The sequence below is a fragment of the Gobius niger genome (genome assembly GCF_951799975.1).
Source record: "Gobius niger genome assembly, chromosome: 16".
Classification (NCBI taxonomy): domain Eukaryota; kingdom Metazoa; phylum Chordata; class Actinopteri; order Gobiiformes; family Gobiidae; genus Gobius; species Gobius niger.
The window spans coordinates 16,942,279-16,957,786 of NC_136867.1; the positions used below are offsets into that span (position 1 = coordinate 16,942,279).

At 40.2% G+C, this 15,508-nt stretch overlaps 3 protein-coding genes across 5 annotated transcripts in view; 1 reads left to right on the plus strand and 2 right to left on the minus strand.

Annotated features, from left to right (window-relative positions):
* The window catches only part of pcnx1 (pecanex 1), a 35,652-nt gene extending 32,016 nt beyond the window's left edge, over window positions 1-3,636 (minus strand). For 2 of the 3 annotated variants that reach the window (XM_079573631.1, XM_079573630.1), the window contains exon 1: window positions 3,116-3,636. In XM_079573631.1, the coding sequence (XP_079429757.1) occupies window positions 3,116-3,268 (153 nt within the window). In that variant the 5' untranslated portion in view covers window positions 3,269-3,636. The remainder of the gene's footprint in view (window positions 1-3,115) is intronic. The other variant, XM_079573629.1, reaches the window with a different exon arrangement.
* Window positions 3,637-4,425: 789 nt separating this feature from the next.
* On the minus strand, window positions 4,426-6,946 carry med6 (mediator complex subunit 6). Its single transcript, XM_079573668.1, has 8 exons — window positions 6,901-6,946; window positions 6,369-6,528; window positions 6,201-6,292; window positions 5,963-6,045; window positions 5,781-5,889; window positions 5,578-5,699; window positions 5,179-5,206; window positions 4,426-5,072 (listed from the first exon to the last, which is right to left on the minus strand). The coding sequence occupies exons 1-8, from the start codon at window positions 6,920-6,922 to the stop codon at window positions 4,939-4,941; spliced, it is 750 nt and encodes a 249-aa protein (XP_079429794.1). The 5' UTR covers window positions 6,923-6,946; the 3' UTR covers window positions 4,426-4,938.
* Window positions 6,947-8,801: 1,855 nt separating this feature from the next.
* On the plus strand, window positions 8,802-14,224 carry ttc9 (tetratricopeptide repeat domain 9). The gene is made up of 3 exons (XM_079573664.1): window positions 8,802-9,533; window positions 11,349-11,531; window positions 13,462-14,224. Exons 1-3 carry the CDS (start codon window positions 9,062-9,064, stop codon window positions 13,539-13,541), a joined length of 735 nt encoding a protein of 244 aa, XP_079429790.1. The 5' UTR covers window positions 8,802-9,061; the 3' UTR covers window positions 13,542-14,224.
* The last annotated feature ends 1,284 nt before the right edge of the window (window positions 14,225-15,508 follow it).

Below are 15,508 nucleotides of genomic sequence, written 5' to 3' on the forward strand. Positions count from 1 at the left end.
GAGAAACAAAGGCACTCTATGGTGAAGTTGAAATGTCTTTATTTTTCTGGCATGTCTCAATGGGCAAACATAGGCCTTCCTCTTTTTGACACACAGAGGTTCATTCTGCCCTGAACCTGGACCCATGTTTCCACGACTACGGGCCGGTATCAGCTGACAGGAGAGAGAGTGGGGCTTGCCTCGTCTGTCCTTTTTGAGTGCCATTATCTACCATAGAAACTGGTTCATGTTTTGGGCTTTTATTTGATTTCACATCATTATAAAGTAATTAGATAATGCTGTTGAGTCATCAGGTGTTGTCTGTGTCCTGTTAAATCAGATGGTTTTGGCGGTTCATCATCTTGGGACTGCAACTAACAATGGTTTTAGTAGTTTACTAGGCAAACACTGATTTCGATCAATCAAATTTTAACCAGATTTAGATTAAAAATACGCACAGAGAGTCTCTTGTTAAAGGGACTATACAGAGTTTAAACATGTTATAATTATGTATTTTCCTCCCCCTACATGTTTCAACAATGTCCTAATGTGTAGAATGAGCCCAAATCTGTTCACCACAACTGCCGCTAAAATCCTCCACCGTCACTCAAAATGGTGCTACTTCGGGTCCGAATTGTCGTCATGCACGAGCTTAATATAAGAGGTGCAGTTACATGTATGACCTGAGGTGGCAGTAGTGAGTATAAAATGGCTAACTTGCATCTAGCCCCTTTAAGGAATAATAATACTTTCATCAAAATCGCATAATGGAGTTGTGTTTGATTATTTTTTTTTTAAACTGTGCTAGCTTTCAAATAAAACCTTTATTAAAGTCTGTGTATAAACCAGATAAAAATCAACAATTACTGAATTAGACATTGTTAGAATTAAATACTCCACTAGCCGCGATTAAATCTTTAAGTCACAGCAAAAAAAAAGTTGTGATCATAGTTTTGTCTTTTTTGTTGAACACTGACTGAGTGACTACATAAAAGATTTTACTTGGACAACCCTTAATATCACAGATCAATCTCCGTGTAATACAGCTGCATTGAAATTTTAAAAGCTAACATCAATTATTCTGGTGCCTTTTAAAATGAATATGCAGCACATGGGCTCTACCTGAACTGACAGCCCGAATCAATCACTTTGGGAAGTCTCTCGATGAGGCCTATCCTGCGCTGCATTTACCACAAGGTGTCTACTGTCTCTCTGCCTGGGCTCGTCTCTGTGCGGTGTCCTTGAGGTGTGCACTGCATCACGCACAAACCGCTATATAAACCACGGTGCTGACCAGCGTATTTCCACTCCCGGAATAGACAGGGAAGTCCACAGACCGATACCAAACATCAAGCTCTCGATATAGACGTTAGCAGGCTTTGCAAATAGACGTGACTTCTGTCGCATTTATAGAGACAGGCACTGCAATTCACTCACACATCTCGCTCACCTCTTCAGCGACACATGTAATGGCAGGTTTCCAATAAAAGTGCTGCCCATAAATAACATGGAAGGTGACGTATGGCTTGAAAAACCCCAATGACAAAAACATAAAAACCTAGAGGGGGGAGAAAAGTGGATGTTACCGGCGACAATAGTCATCTGGAGAACAAAATGAGTAATCCATTATGAGAAGGAGACTTTTAATTAGGCTGTAACCTTAAAATGTTAAAATTATGTATTGTCCTCCCCCTACATGCTCCAGTAATGTCCTAATGTGTAGAATGAGCTCAGACCTGTTCACCACAACTGCCTCTAAAATCCTGCACTGTCACTCAAAAAGGTGCTAATTCGGTCCGTCATGCATGAGCCTAATATAGAAGCTGCAGTTACACGTATGACCTGAGGTGGCAGTAGTGAGCATAAAATAGCCAACTTGCATCTAGCCCCTTTAATGATGTGGTGTTATTATGACAAATAACAGCATTAAAACAAAACAAAAATATCCAATTGAGGCCCGGACTGAGGTGAATAAATAAACAAACAGGCGAAAGAATCATTGAATAACTACCATATTTATTGTTCAATTACTTGGCTTGGCTCACTCATTTCTGCCCTACTCCTCCAAACTCACTGACAGTGACAACAATATTTCTCATGTCACCTTCTATTTCCAGCAAAAACTAATGATTAATTCTGCTGTAATATAACAGGTTGACTCAGTGTTTTCCATTAAAAGACGAAACTTTAAATACAGGTTGAGCACTAAGATATTGAGATAGGCTTTGTTTGGGTATTGAATGCTCATAAACATAAAGGTTAAGTACACTGGCCAATAAATGACTGTTTAAAGATTAACTATCAGCAAAAGTTACAATTTTACCACACTATAAAATGGTGTTTGATACAATTATTCCAACAAGGATCGCCTGTGCCAAATGGAAAATCTTTGGGAGACAGCAGCACATGAGAAAATAACCATTCTAACACTATTGGGAAGCCACTGATCACAACGATGCTTGATAAGGCTGCTTCTATCTGCACGTTTTCGATGTCCAAAAGCAATAACAAAACAGGGTCCATGCAGGTTTCTGGGCTTGTTAAGTGCACTTTGACCACTGACCAATCTGCTTCAACACTTTTTAGAGACAGTCCCTGAGCCCTTCGCATCATCTCCTGCAGCTACATCCTCATTGAGCTGTGGTCTTCACAATCACATCTGGTACTGAAAGCTTATGATAGGGCGAATCAGAGCACAGACAGGGTCAAACAAGCAGATAAAAGGGGGAAGGGGTATTAGATCGACTAATAGCGTGTATACTACTGCTTTATGCCCACACGGATTTAATGTTAGAGGGAGATGAACTGAAGTTGAGGCTAAACAAAAGAGCATTCTAGTTTTGCTGGATAGTGCGAGCAAAACAAGGGGGAATCGGGGTATTTCAAAGGGTATTTTAAATGATTAGGGATTTAGAGACAAGATGTAACCGGGTGTGTTGCAAATATTAAAAAATAATACGTATGATTTTGTGTTTTTAAGTGGGACGCGCTACATCGTATAGCCCCGAGACCAACCGACAGTGGTCAGGCTAAAAGCTCCAGCTGCTGTTGCTCGCCGTCCCGTTAACAATCCACGGCGAACACAGTAATAAAACGGTAATAATGACCGGGACGGCCACGGACAGACCCCACTCACCATGTAAAGCGTGAAGGGGAAGCATAGCAGGAACAGCCAGATGTACAGATGTAGCGCGTTGACGAAGGTGTTCTGGTCGGGGTCGTAGTACCATCCGCCCGTAACTGAAGCCCAGACCCCCTGCCTCAGGATCTGTAAAGTCTGGGACCCCATGTTGTTCGTGTTTTATCCCCGTTCGAGTCACCGACAACCGGGGAAGGGGTGACACGCTGGCTAGTCGGTGGTGAACATGACAAACGGTGCTCTGTTTTCAGACACTGGCCTGAAAATCCCCTCTGCAGCCATCTTCTTGTGTGCAGCTAGCAGCAGCCAGCTGGGGCACTGTTTCCAGTCCTCCACCGAGGAGGCTCCTATCCCACCACGCCCTGCGAGCAGCTTCTTCTTCGCGTCATTACAGTAGCCTGGTAGCGGCTAATATGTATGGCTTTATATGCGCATCCTCAGCTTCAAATTACTTAAATTTTCGTGTCTTTTAGATTTTTATCCATTGTGATTTCTCCCTGGGCGCAAAACCAAAACGCGTGACCTGAAGATGACCTCGCGCAGCTCTGACAGTGAGTTGAAAATAGCATAAAACAATTAGCAGTGGTACCAAAACTAATCAAACAGCGACCCCTTGTGGTGATTTTACTGCCTTGACCAATGAGGGGGACAATAACCGCGGATAACCCCGTATGCATTAAAACAATAGGGCCAATTGTTTAAAAAAAAAAAGTGGATCATAGAAAAAACAACAAAAACAATTATATAAACCAGTGGTTCTCAACCTGGGGGTCGCCAGATCATTTAGAGAAAATATACATATTTTCATTAGCATATAATCTAATGTTTTATTGTAGCATGTGTTTGCTATTTTACCAGTGCCATTATTTGTTCGTAGTTTGATGAATTTTATTTAAGCTATTTGTTTTTTTTCTTCATTTTTTAAGAACTATGTAGGCTAATGTTCCTATTTCTCATGGTGTGAACCTCTTTACCTGTTATAATGGGGGTCGTGGCTCCAAAAGGTTGAGAACCACTGATATAAACCCTTTCATATGAATGATTATCGACATGACAATATAGTTCCATCCTGAAAAACCCATGAGAATTTTCATCCTCAATGACATTTAACCAAGATTGATACTTTTTAACAAGATTGGATTTATCCAGCATAAAGTTTGTGTTGTTGTAAATTTAGCATTGGCAACACTGTTACTAAAATACAACGTTCTCCCAAAGAGCACAAGAAATTAGACCACACAACATCTGTTTAATACAAAACGTAAAAACAAATTAAGTGTAAAAGTAAATTTTACAATTCTTACTGATAATCTACTACTTGTCTTTTGTGTGAAAACACTGAGAATAAAGATGTACTCAGCACATACATAATGCTGAGGTAGATCGTAAACTGACACTGATGCCGTGTCATCCTAAACATCAGACAGCTGAGCTAATCCTCTGCACAAACAGCGACATGGCTCCAGCAAAGAACTAGCTTTTAATTCCATGTTCAATTATAGTTTTAAATACAGCCACTCATGTTGATTTAATAGCCACAGTATTGGCCACAGCGCCAGAAATTTTAGATATTGGATCCTAAAGTTACAGTGCAAAAATAGTCCTGGGCACCCTTACTAGTAACTGACACCACATGTGCAAGTTCATTCTTAGCATCTTGTAAACAGAGGAAATGAGAAGAGTCCAAATGATGCTGCAAAAAGGAATCCAAAAATACTCCAGTAATTCATTTTGGCCTCTATTCCGTGTCAGTGGAGTGGGATGACAGTGATGACAGTGATGACTGTGGCGTATTTAGCACAGAGAGGCAGCACAGTTTGTCACTGAAGCCTGGCACGTTTCTCTGGGGGCGGTTTACTCGGTGGAGCTGATGGAGCCGATGACTTTGTGGCAGGTTCCCTTTCCTCCTGTTTAACGGTTTCAGCTGGAGGTTCAGGCTCTTTCTTAACTTCAACTATGAAGGGAAATACAATAGAGAGTGAGAGGAAATAATTGCCACATAAATTGAGTACTTAATCTCTAGAATTGAAAATATATCATCATATTTTAATAGATCATACCTGGAATTGGCTTTTCACCAGGTTTAGGCTAAAAAAACAAAAACATGGGGTAAAGTTACTGCTGGTTTGATGCTGGTTTGATATTTGTGTGTATTTGACCCTTTGACCCAGCAACTGTTTGCGTGGTCAGCATGGCGCCTTTACTTTTGATCATGGTGGTCTCTACAACGCTCCAGGATCAATTGTTTTGTGGGTTTTCAGGTGAGAGGCTCCGTCACCAGTGAAAACCTTCCAAACAATTGATCCTGGAGTGTCCAAGAGACCACTGTGACGGAAAGTAAAGACGCCATGCTTCACATTCATACATCCACTGGGTCACTACAAGGTCAAATACACACAAATATCAACTTTTTTTCCCACATAAAAGTTGCATAATGCACCTTTAAGTTGTAAACTTACCTGGTAGAATGTTGGTGGAAATTTAGACCTGAGATCTACAAGGAGTGTGTCAACCCGATGCCTCTGAAACAATGAACTGGCTGACAACTCTTCTTTTTTCTTAGATTTTGGTTTTGCCTTCTCTGTTTAGAAACATGTTCAATCAACACCATCAGTCTCATTACGTACAGTGTGCAAAATCAAAGCGGTGGCAAAATCTGTACCTCGCTCCTCCTGATCTTTGAAGTGCCACCAGTAACCTTTCGATGGATGATAGCGGCAGTAAGACATGGCTTCATCAAACGCAGACTGAATACCATGAACTGCAGATAGCTGAAAAAGACGATGTAATTTACAGTACACATAAAGCTTTTTAAAGGCGTTATACTACATTAATAAATCCTACCGCTCTGGAGCTGATAACCGTTCCCAGGTCCGGAGCCTGGTACACCACTCCTGCTATGATGTAGTAGTCAGCCAAAGGAATTACTGAAATTTTGTAGGATTCAGTAGGTTATTAGTGGAATTTACAGATGAGTGATCAGTGTATCAAATTACAGACAATGTCAAGGTCTCTTTTGTCTTTTTATGGTATTACTAACAAATGCAAAATTACTCCAAACACTAACAATGTTGTGACTCACCTTGGTTTGGCGATTGCCGCTGTTGTTTTCTAATAATATAAAGAATAGGTTCCTGGGCATGTAACAGAATATACTCCACTCCCACCATTTGGCTACAAATGAGGAAAAATAATGATTACATACAAAGCCCTGCATTCCTGCAATCATTTCATTTAAAAGTGAACTTACTTGAGATGTTCCAGAGTCAGCCTTTGCATCTTCACTACCTCATTGTTACAAGTTCTGTCATAGAAAGGGTTACTCCTCTCAGAGAAATAGTCCAGTACATTTCCGGGGTTTAGAATAGGCACCCATCCACTGTCCACCCAGGAGATCCCAAGAAGGTTTTCTGCAAATGACTTATGATTAAAAGATGTCACCATTTGCACTGACCAATGTACATTCGCAGACATAACCGCGTAAAAAGTATTTCTGTGATCTTATATTATACAACATTATAAAAAACTTAACTTGATTGTGTTGTACAATGGTAAATAAATCGCCGCTTTATAAACGAACAAAGAAATGACAGTAACTACCGAAGTTGCAGTTAGCTTCGTATGCTAACATTTAACAAAAGCACGTTATTAGCGAGTTGCATAGCAAACCAAACACATACATTACGAGCACTACATAATTAGAGAACACATCTCGCTATTATAATCACAGTAGGTTCCCAGATTTAGCAGCAATATGCGATAAATGATTTAGATTTTCCAACCTCGGAAATCTACCGACGCCATAATGTAAACAATCAGACGCACAATGATGACGTATCATTTTGTGGCTGTCTTTTGATTGCGCAAGCTAAGTTGAAGAAAATTGAATGTATGTTTTTTTGTATTGTTGTTATTACAGCAATTTCAGTTTCACTTGTGATGGGAAAGAAATATTACGAAGTTCCTTTGTGAATTGTGTTTCACTTATAATCAAGCAACAACAACAGAGGCTATTGCTAAGACTTTTTAGTCTTTTTAGTAATAATTTGCACGCTGATGTTAAATGTGGCTTGCTATTGGTGCTTTATATTTAGTATCAATCATGATTTTTATTTCTGGACAGAGGCATTTGTTCTATTGAGGAGGCATTCCAGAGACCCACCCAGACAAACAGCTGAGTCCACTGCCCCGTGACTGTGACTGGACAGATGGCTTCAGCAAAAAGGAGCTATAGCCTACAGAACATGTTGATGGCACCCAAACTGAAGAAGTGTTGAAAAGTTGCTGCAAAATATGAGCCAGTGAGTGATCAGAGATATTGGTTAGGATTCTATGTATATGATTTGTTTAGAAGTTATATATTCTTGAGTAAGAGTTTTGAATAATTCTTCAAATTAATTAAACAAATCAGATAACACACCACACTGGCTGAAACGTTCCTAATAGTAGCCTCCCAAAAATTGCTCAACTGTTACATCACATCAACCACCAAACAAACACATTGATTGCTTGTAGGATAACAAGTCTGAACAGAAGCCAATATAAAGCAGTCCTGAGGACAAGAGTGTGCAGGCAGCGTGATGTTTATCGGACGGATCTGGCTGGAGGTGAATGCATTCCTCTAATTTCAGATCAGAGCAGCAGATTGAAAGCAACTCTCCCGAGACTCGAGGAGATTATGTCATTTGAGCCAAGTGCCTGTCTCTGCAATTACTGTAAATGAGGACTGCACTGTTTAAGTCACTGAGGCATGGATTATAATTTGATGTAATTTAGCTTCTGTTTTAAGAAAAATAAATCCATCATAAACACAGTGCATTGATATTTTCTGAAATGAAATTAGACTATATCAGTTTCCCCAAACACGGGGGGAAAAAGACAGTCTGCAGCGTATAAATATTTCAATGGCTTTTTTACATTCTTTAAAAAAAAACATATAATAATTTATAGCCACAGAATCCTTTCTAAAAATTCTGCAGCTGAAACAGATGGCAGACACCAAGGGGCCAAACATGGGTCAGTTTCTCTGTAACAGGGAAACCACCATCTGTGCTTTGGGAATGTGCACCTCCAACAGACTCGAAAAGCAAATTTATACATAATTTGTAACCCAGTCTATTGTTATTATCTCATCAATTGGGCCGGGCTATATGACAATAGAAAACAAATTGTTATCGGATCCCTGCGTGACAATATTATGGTGATACTGTCATATCATGAGTCAGTGCTTCCGCTTTACCCCACCCACTTCTTCTATTTGCCGGTGTCATCCTGCTCTGAGTGAGTGATTGCGGGATTCAGCCAGTCACAGTGAAGTGTGAATTTTCTAAAAAAAAAAAAAAAAGGGGAAAAAAAGCTTTTAGTTAATTCTAAAGGGCATTAGGCTACTAGAGTGCATGAATCATTAGAAAAAAATCGAAGGTTCTTCTCAAAATGTAATTAATACTCATTTAACTTAACCTATGGGCCCAAAGGCAATATGCTGCTCAGGGCTATATGTGATTTAGAGGCGGTTCGATCATTATCTTGACTTTGAACTAAATTTGATGCATTATGCTTTTTTCCCCCCTGTACATTCATGGGCGACAAGTTTTTAATATAAAAATTGCCGTCTGATCTTTTTTGGGTTATTGCCCATTTGGATAAAATGTGTCTCATGTCTATCGCTCTGTTCTGATTATGACATTACTCAGCAGTGATTTGCGCCTTTGCCAGAGCACCCCAAGGGACAACTGGCCCTGCATTTTTAGACCAATCAGCTCTGGAGAAGGCGATCATACTAGAATAGGCTGCGATAGTGCGTGCAATTGCTAGGAGGACGTAGCTGCGGCACTGGCTGGCGAGGCGAAGGCGCAACGATGACCCAAAGGATGCTGTGAATTAGCTTCAATTGTTTCCCGTTTAAGTGCTATCAGACGACAGGGCGGCGAAAGCGCGGTCATAATGTCGAAGATGAGCGTGATCCAAGCGGGGAAAGAAGCGGAGAAGGACGGGATGAACCAGAATAGCGTTGGTTCCCCGAGGCTCCAGGCTCCGAGCGCGCAGCCTCCACTGAGCACCAGCCGGACCAGAGATGCCCGATACCAGCTTCAACAGCAGCAGAGGCACCACGGAGGGTCCATGGTGAAGCAGCCGTCCTGCAACGAGCCCGCGGATGTCGTGAGGCGGGCGCTGGACTTCAAAAGCCAGGGCACCCAGTGTTACAAGGATAAGAAGTACCGAGACGCGATTGGCAAGTACCACCGCGCTCTGCTGGAGATCAAGGGGCTGTGCAGGGTGCTCGGGGACCCGGACAGCGGTCCCAAGTCCCCGTCGTCGCTGCTCACCACCTTCACCAAGTCCAACAACACGCTGACAGACGAGCAGAAAGGCGCTATGGAGAACGCTGAGCTGGAGTGTTACAACAGTCTGGCAGGTAAGGGCTGATGCTTTAAAAGAGAGTGGTGTTTTTTACGTTTGTCAATTTCACAGGCCTTTTGGCTACTATGGGAATGGGTAGGCTCATTTTTAATCAATTGTCTATTTAGTATGTAAATTTCACTGATGAAGTAAGAATAGCTGATTAGGTCTAAGTAAAAGAAAGGGGTAAGGTTTCATATAGATGTCAGGAAACTGGAGAGATTTTGCTTTGTGTGTGTTTCACTGCCTTTGTAAAATGAAGTGGCACACTTCACTTACAAACAGTGACTGTGCAGACAACCTTACAGGTGCTCAGGGATCATTTCTCCCAGACCTTTCTCTCTGGTGTGAAAACTGATTTTATAATTGTATCTAACAATAAGCCATATTGTCCCAGAATATAGATGGTTCATAATGCCTGTGTAAATAGGTCAGACGTGAAATTCTTTATCATGTTTGGCACATTTTTCCACATTTCCCGTAGTTCTATCTTATTATCTGATCATGTTAGTAAATGTGTTTTATAATTGGTTTTAAACGCCAATGTCTTTGGGTTGTTTGGTCCTTCTGACATAATTAAAGGCTATTATCTTTAGCTATTATCATGTACACTCACTACTGTGAATATACATGATTGTAATACATCTCTTAAAGCCCTTATACCACCAGCTAGTAATCTCTATGGCAGAGGTGGATGGAAATGGTCAAAGTCCCTGCTGCGCTCGCATTACGTCAGCCCTGTCCAGTCGACGTCATTCACCTTTTTCTCGTGACAGGGGTTTCTTTTAATACTGAGATACGGGGGAATACTCATGAATCATTTATACCGGTATGACTCATTCCCACGTATTCACTCACTGCTATGACCTCCTTACAAATCACTGTACACATCTGTGGTGTTCGTCTCACCCCTCAGCCTCAAGGACTCCCATTATAGCTCCTATTCATCAGAGAGAATTACCCAACGAGGACAGTTTATCAAGAGCAGGTCATTCAGTCCTTAATACTTATCCAGTGTCTATTAAGGCAACTAATTAAGTTAAGTCAGGTGAATTAATCTGTTTTGGGTGTTATGATTAATGTGTCAGACTTAAATTGTAGGCTACTTTTTTGCTTGTTTTGATTGCACCCTAAATATAGACTATTGCTGGGTTTCAGATGACATCACAACATCCTATATAGGCACGTAATGTTTAATAGAGAAGGACCGCAGGTAAAATCGTGTCGATGTGGTGCAGTTAGACCATAAAACCTCTAATGATGTGGTTCAGCTTTTGTGAATTTTCCTTGTTTATTCCCTATGAATTATTATTGGAATACAATCAATAGGAAATTGTCCACTAAAGCCTGTCACAATTACAATATTTGAAGATTATTTATATAATTGCTGAGTCCGCAACTCTTACGCATGTTGATCACAGTGTCCCTCATTTAAGTGGAATAATAAATGTACTACAGAGAAATATTGAGCGCTCAAACATTGCTCATCTATTATTTGTTGAGCTATTAGTGGATATAGTTATTGTGACAAGTCTGAAGGTTTGACATCATCAAAGTGGTGTGTACCGGTACATATTGGTGTGTCCTTGGGCTTGACACTTCACCGACCTTGCCTATGTGTGACTGTGGTGTGTGAGTGTGTGGTTGATGGTGGTCTCAGCAATCTGTCTACCCCGCGGCAGCTGTGGCTACATACAAAGCTTGCCACCCTGAGTGTGCTGTGTGACCATGTCTGTTTTAGCTGATGCTGTGTTGACAGGCACTGTACAATATAATATATATCACCCGTACATAAACCAGTAAATCCATATCCTTTGTTTTCCTTCCGCAGCGTGCCTGTTGCAGATGGAGCTGGTGAATTATGAGCGGGTCAAAGAGTACTGCCTCAAAGTGCTGCACAAAGAGGGGAAGAACTTCAAAGCTCTGTACAGATCTGGAGTGGCCTACTACCACCTGGGTGACTACCAGAAGGCCCTGCACTACCTGAAGGAGTCACACAAGCAGGAGCCATCAGGTGCGGTCTAATATCGACAAAATGGCACAGTGAACTTGGTGCAATACACAGTAGATTTACATGAGGATGAAGAATCACATCATCACCTGTGATAATTTCAACAACAAATGTTTAAATTATAGTTTTTGTCAGGAATATTAAAACTACATTCGCAAATTTTTCTGTCGACTGACAGATTCACACCATCCAAATTCAACATCTCACAAGCAAGTCAGGTCCTTTGTACGTTTGCTTAAAGGTTCCTGGAGGCCTCGTAAAAATACTTTAATTTCTTTATTTGATCTTTTTATAACCAGAAAAGTCTCACGGAAATTAAGAAAGAATCTCTTCTAAGGGGAGTCCTGGTCCCAGAGGGAATACTATACTAAGTACAGTAATACTTTTGTATTCACTAAATGTATTAGAGATTTTGTCAATCAACTAAAAGTACCATTAACTTTAACATTAAAGGAACAGGCCACCGTTTTTCTTTACTGTGATATGTTCTTACCTGAGCTTAGACAAGTTGATGCATATCTGTCTGCCCGTGGAAGAGCTTGGTGGCTTCTTCACCCCATTTGGAGCTATAGGAATACATTGGGAGAGGCCAAATACTAACAACATCTTTAGTCTTTTTGCGTGACTGAGGGCACACAGTTCTTCCATACTGTGATATGTTCTTACATGAGTTTAGACGAGGGGATACATACCTGTCTGGTCTTTGTTCATGCCCTTGGAAGAGCGTGGTAGCTTCCAACTTCACCCTTGTTTGGAGCTATAGGAATACATTGGGAGAAGCCAAATACTTTCAACATCTTTAGTCGTTTTGCGTGACTGAGTGCACGCATAAAGACCAGACAGGTACGTATCAACTCGTCTAAGCCCAGGTAAGAACATATCTCAGTACGGAAAAATGGTGCCCTGTTCCTTTAACAGCACAATAATAGCATGGTAATAGATAAATACAAACAATGGTCACTGGTAACTGGTTTATGACCAGGGTCACTTTGATTATTCATGTTATCATGAAATTATTACATTTGTGCTGAGCCCTGTTTCCATGTATTGACCAGAGTCACCGTGTTATTACACTTTTAGGCACCAGACTGTTTCCATCCTATTACCATTCAATTATTGGTCGCAGTGTAAAGTGCTACTAAGATTTATTTTCAAAATTAACCCATGTTCATATCTGTAGTGCAGCGAGCCTACAAACAATGTTATGCTCTTTCAAACATAACCTAACTGACTGTTCATATTTCTTTTAGTCCTGGTTTTACATGTTGAATTGAATTTATTGGATGGTACAGGTCTAACAATTTCTGATGCATTATGTAATTTAATTGGAAAATTATATTAAGCCATAATTATTTGGTAACATGAGTAGCTTTTACCGCACTGGCGCCTCAATAATACTGAATTTTATCGACTTACTGTACATGAGAGTATATAGTAGTTGCTGTTGTTTAACCTCCTAAAAGTTGCATAGCGTGAAATAAATGTACGAAAAACCTGGGAATGGATTCATGGCAGAAAATCAGGCAACGTAACAACACAAATATGTACTGCAAAAGAGTATACTTAGCGGATTGAGTGAGCAAAGAAGGAAGGAAGAGAAAAAGGCTAAAGCTACAATACCCAGTGCATGGAGTGGGACTGATAAGAGGATTGTAGACACAGTTGCATATATCGGCAAAATAAGCAAAAATTGGGTACAATGTACTGCAGAGAGAAATGTGTGGATAGAGTCAAGAAAACAGGCCATGACATAAAGTAGTATGAGGAAAAGCAGATTTCTTCTTATCTGTAGTAATAGTCTTCACGGACATATTAATTGGTTTTCTATGTGTGTGCACCATGATTTTCTGAAATGGAAATCGTTAATTTAGAAGTGAATCAGTACTTCTCAAAAATAAACCATTACCAGTGTCTCCCTGTCTTTTTTTTGCAGACACCAACGTGATCCGGTACATCCAGCTGACAGAGATGAAGATTCGCCGTAACGCTCCGAGAGAGAAAGAGTCCACATAAGCACTGCCTTTCAACGACTTGAAATACCCACAACGCAGTTCAAACATTTCAGACTTTCAACAAACAGTGGATCATAAAACTCACTGTCAAACCTTTAAGTTGAACTTTTGCCTTGCACAGCGTCCGGTTTTGTGATTTTTCACCATTGTGAGCTTCAGACTTCTTTTATAACTGTGCTAGTTTACATGTATACAGTACATACCTTTATGAGCAGACCTGGTCCAAAAGGAATAGAGAAGATAGCATTGTTTCCTAAGGTAGAAAAGAAAAAAAAAGTAAGCTATCATCTGTATGCCTTGATGTTTTTCTCTCACCACAAGAGGCAAAAATAACAAAAATATAGTTGTTTTTATCATCATTATTTATTTAATTTTATAAGTTGAGTATTTTCAGCTATAATAGCCTCTAATAGTGACTTGCACTCTCGCCTCACAGCAAGAAGGGTGGAACCTTTCTGTGTGGAGCTAATATAACAACTCAGTTTCCCATTTTAACCCAAAAACAAGCACAGCAGGCCAAATACTACAGTATAGGTTGGTATCTATGGGTCCCTGGGTGGTGCGATGGCTCATTGCACCTGACAGATTCCTCAAAGGCACAGGTTGAATGAGTAAAATACAATAACACAGCGAGTGAGCTCATGTAAAACATGTACATGCCCTGATCTAATTTTATTCAAATGTAACAGAATTTATAATTTAACAGATACTGGCACTGGTACATGTTATGCCTGGCTACTTAGTGTACAATGTTACTGTGTGAGATTAAAGTTTTCAGAAATTACTCATATTACAATGTGCTATGTCTAAGGATGTTCCTCAAAACAAGAAAAGATTGTGGATGCATCTTCTGAAATGTTCCCCATGAACCGGGTCTGTCTTTGAGTAAGAAGATGACTTAACAGTTGAAACCAATGCACTGCCAGTCCAAACATTGCACATAAACAGGCCAACACTTGTGATAAAGTCAGAAGCAACAACAAAACGTGAGTCCAGCAACTGTAGATAGCACCTGCCTTCGCACAAGATGTCCCCAAAAATGCACGAATCTGAAGTCAGCAAGCACACTTCCACAGCGCTGTGCAAAGGTTTTGAGACAAATACTGTACCTTTACGTGAGAGTGCTTTAATAACCACATTTTTGTCAAGATCTTGGTACCTCAGAAAATGCTCGTTTAATTTCTTATGATTAAATCGAGAAATAAGTGTATAATTCCACGTCTTTGCCATTGCAAGAAAGGTTCAGTGCCTTGCCAGAGATTTGGGTTTTTGGTGGGATATTAATGTCATATGAATCTTCTCTTTCAACATCCTGTCTCAAACTTTGGCACAGTTTTAAATGGTGTGTGGAGTGCGGATTTGAGCACACAGTTGCTGATTGCAGTATTGAGACATATCACAAATTGTTAATAGTTTATAGTATGTATGTACGAGGATTTAAAAATGAAAGAAAAGGCAAGCTATATATGTCTAAGCACTTCACTTCGCTGCTTCTGTATTGACAAATACTGTGTTTTACTAAATGTAATAAATGTCTATTGAAATATAACTTTGTGCTTTTGCAGTTATTGCAGTCATATTATAAATGACCGATGTATGAGGGGTTACTGATGTATCCACTGGGAAAATAGTGGCGAACATTGATTTAAAGGGACTATACGGAGTTTAAAAATGTTAAAATTAAGTATCTTCCCCGTACATGCTCCAGCAATGTCCCAATGTATAGAATGAGCCCAGACCTGTTCACCACAACTGCCTCTAAAATCCTGCACTGTATATCAAAAAGGTGTTAATTCGGTCCGAAGTGGCGTCATGTGCGAGTTTAATATAGAACCTGCAGTTACACGTAAGACCTGAGGTGGCAGTAGTGAGTATAAAAACGTGCATCTAGCCCCCTTAAGGAATCGTGAATCAGTGATTAATTGTATACTGGAATGTTGTCGTTAAAAATACTACAAAAAGTGATTA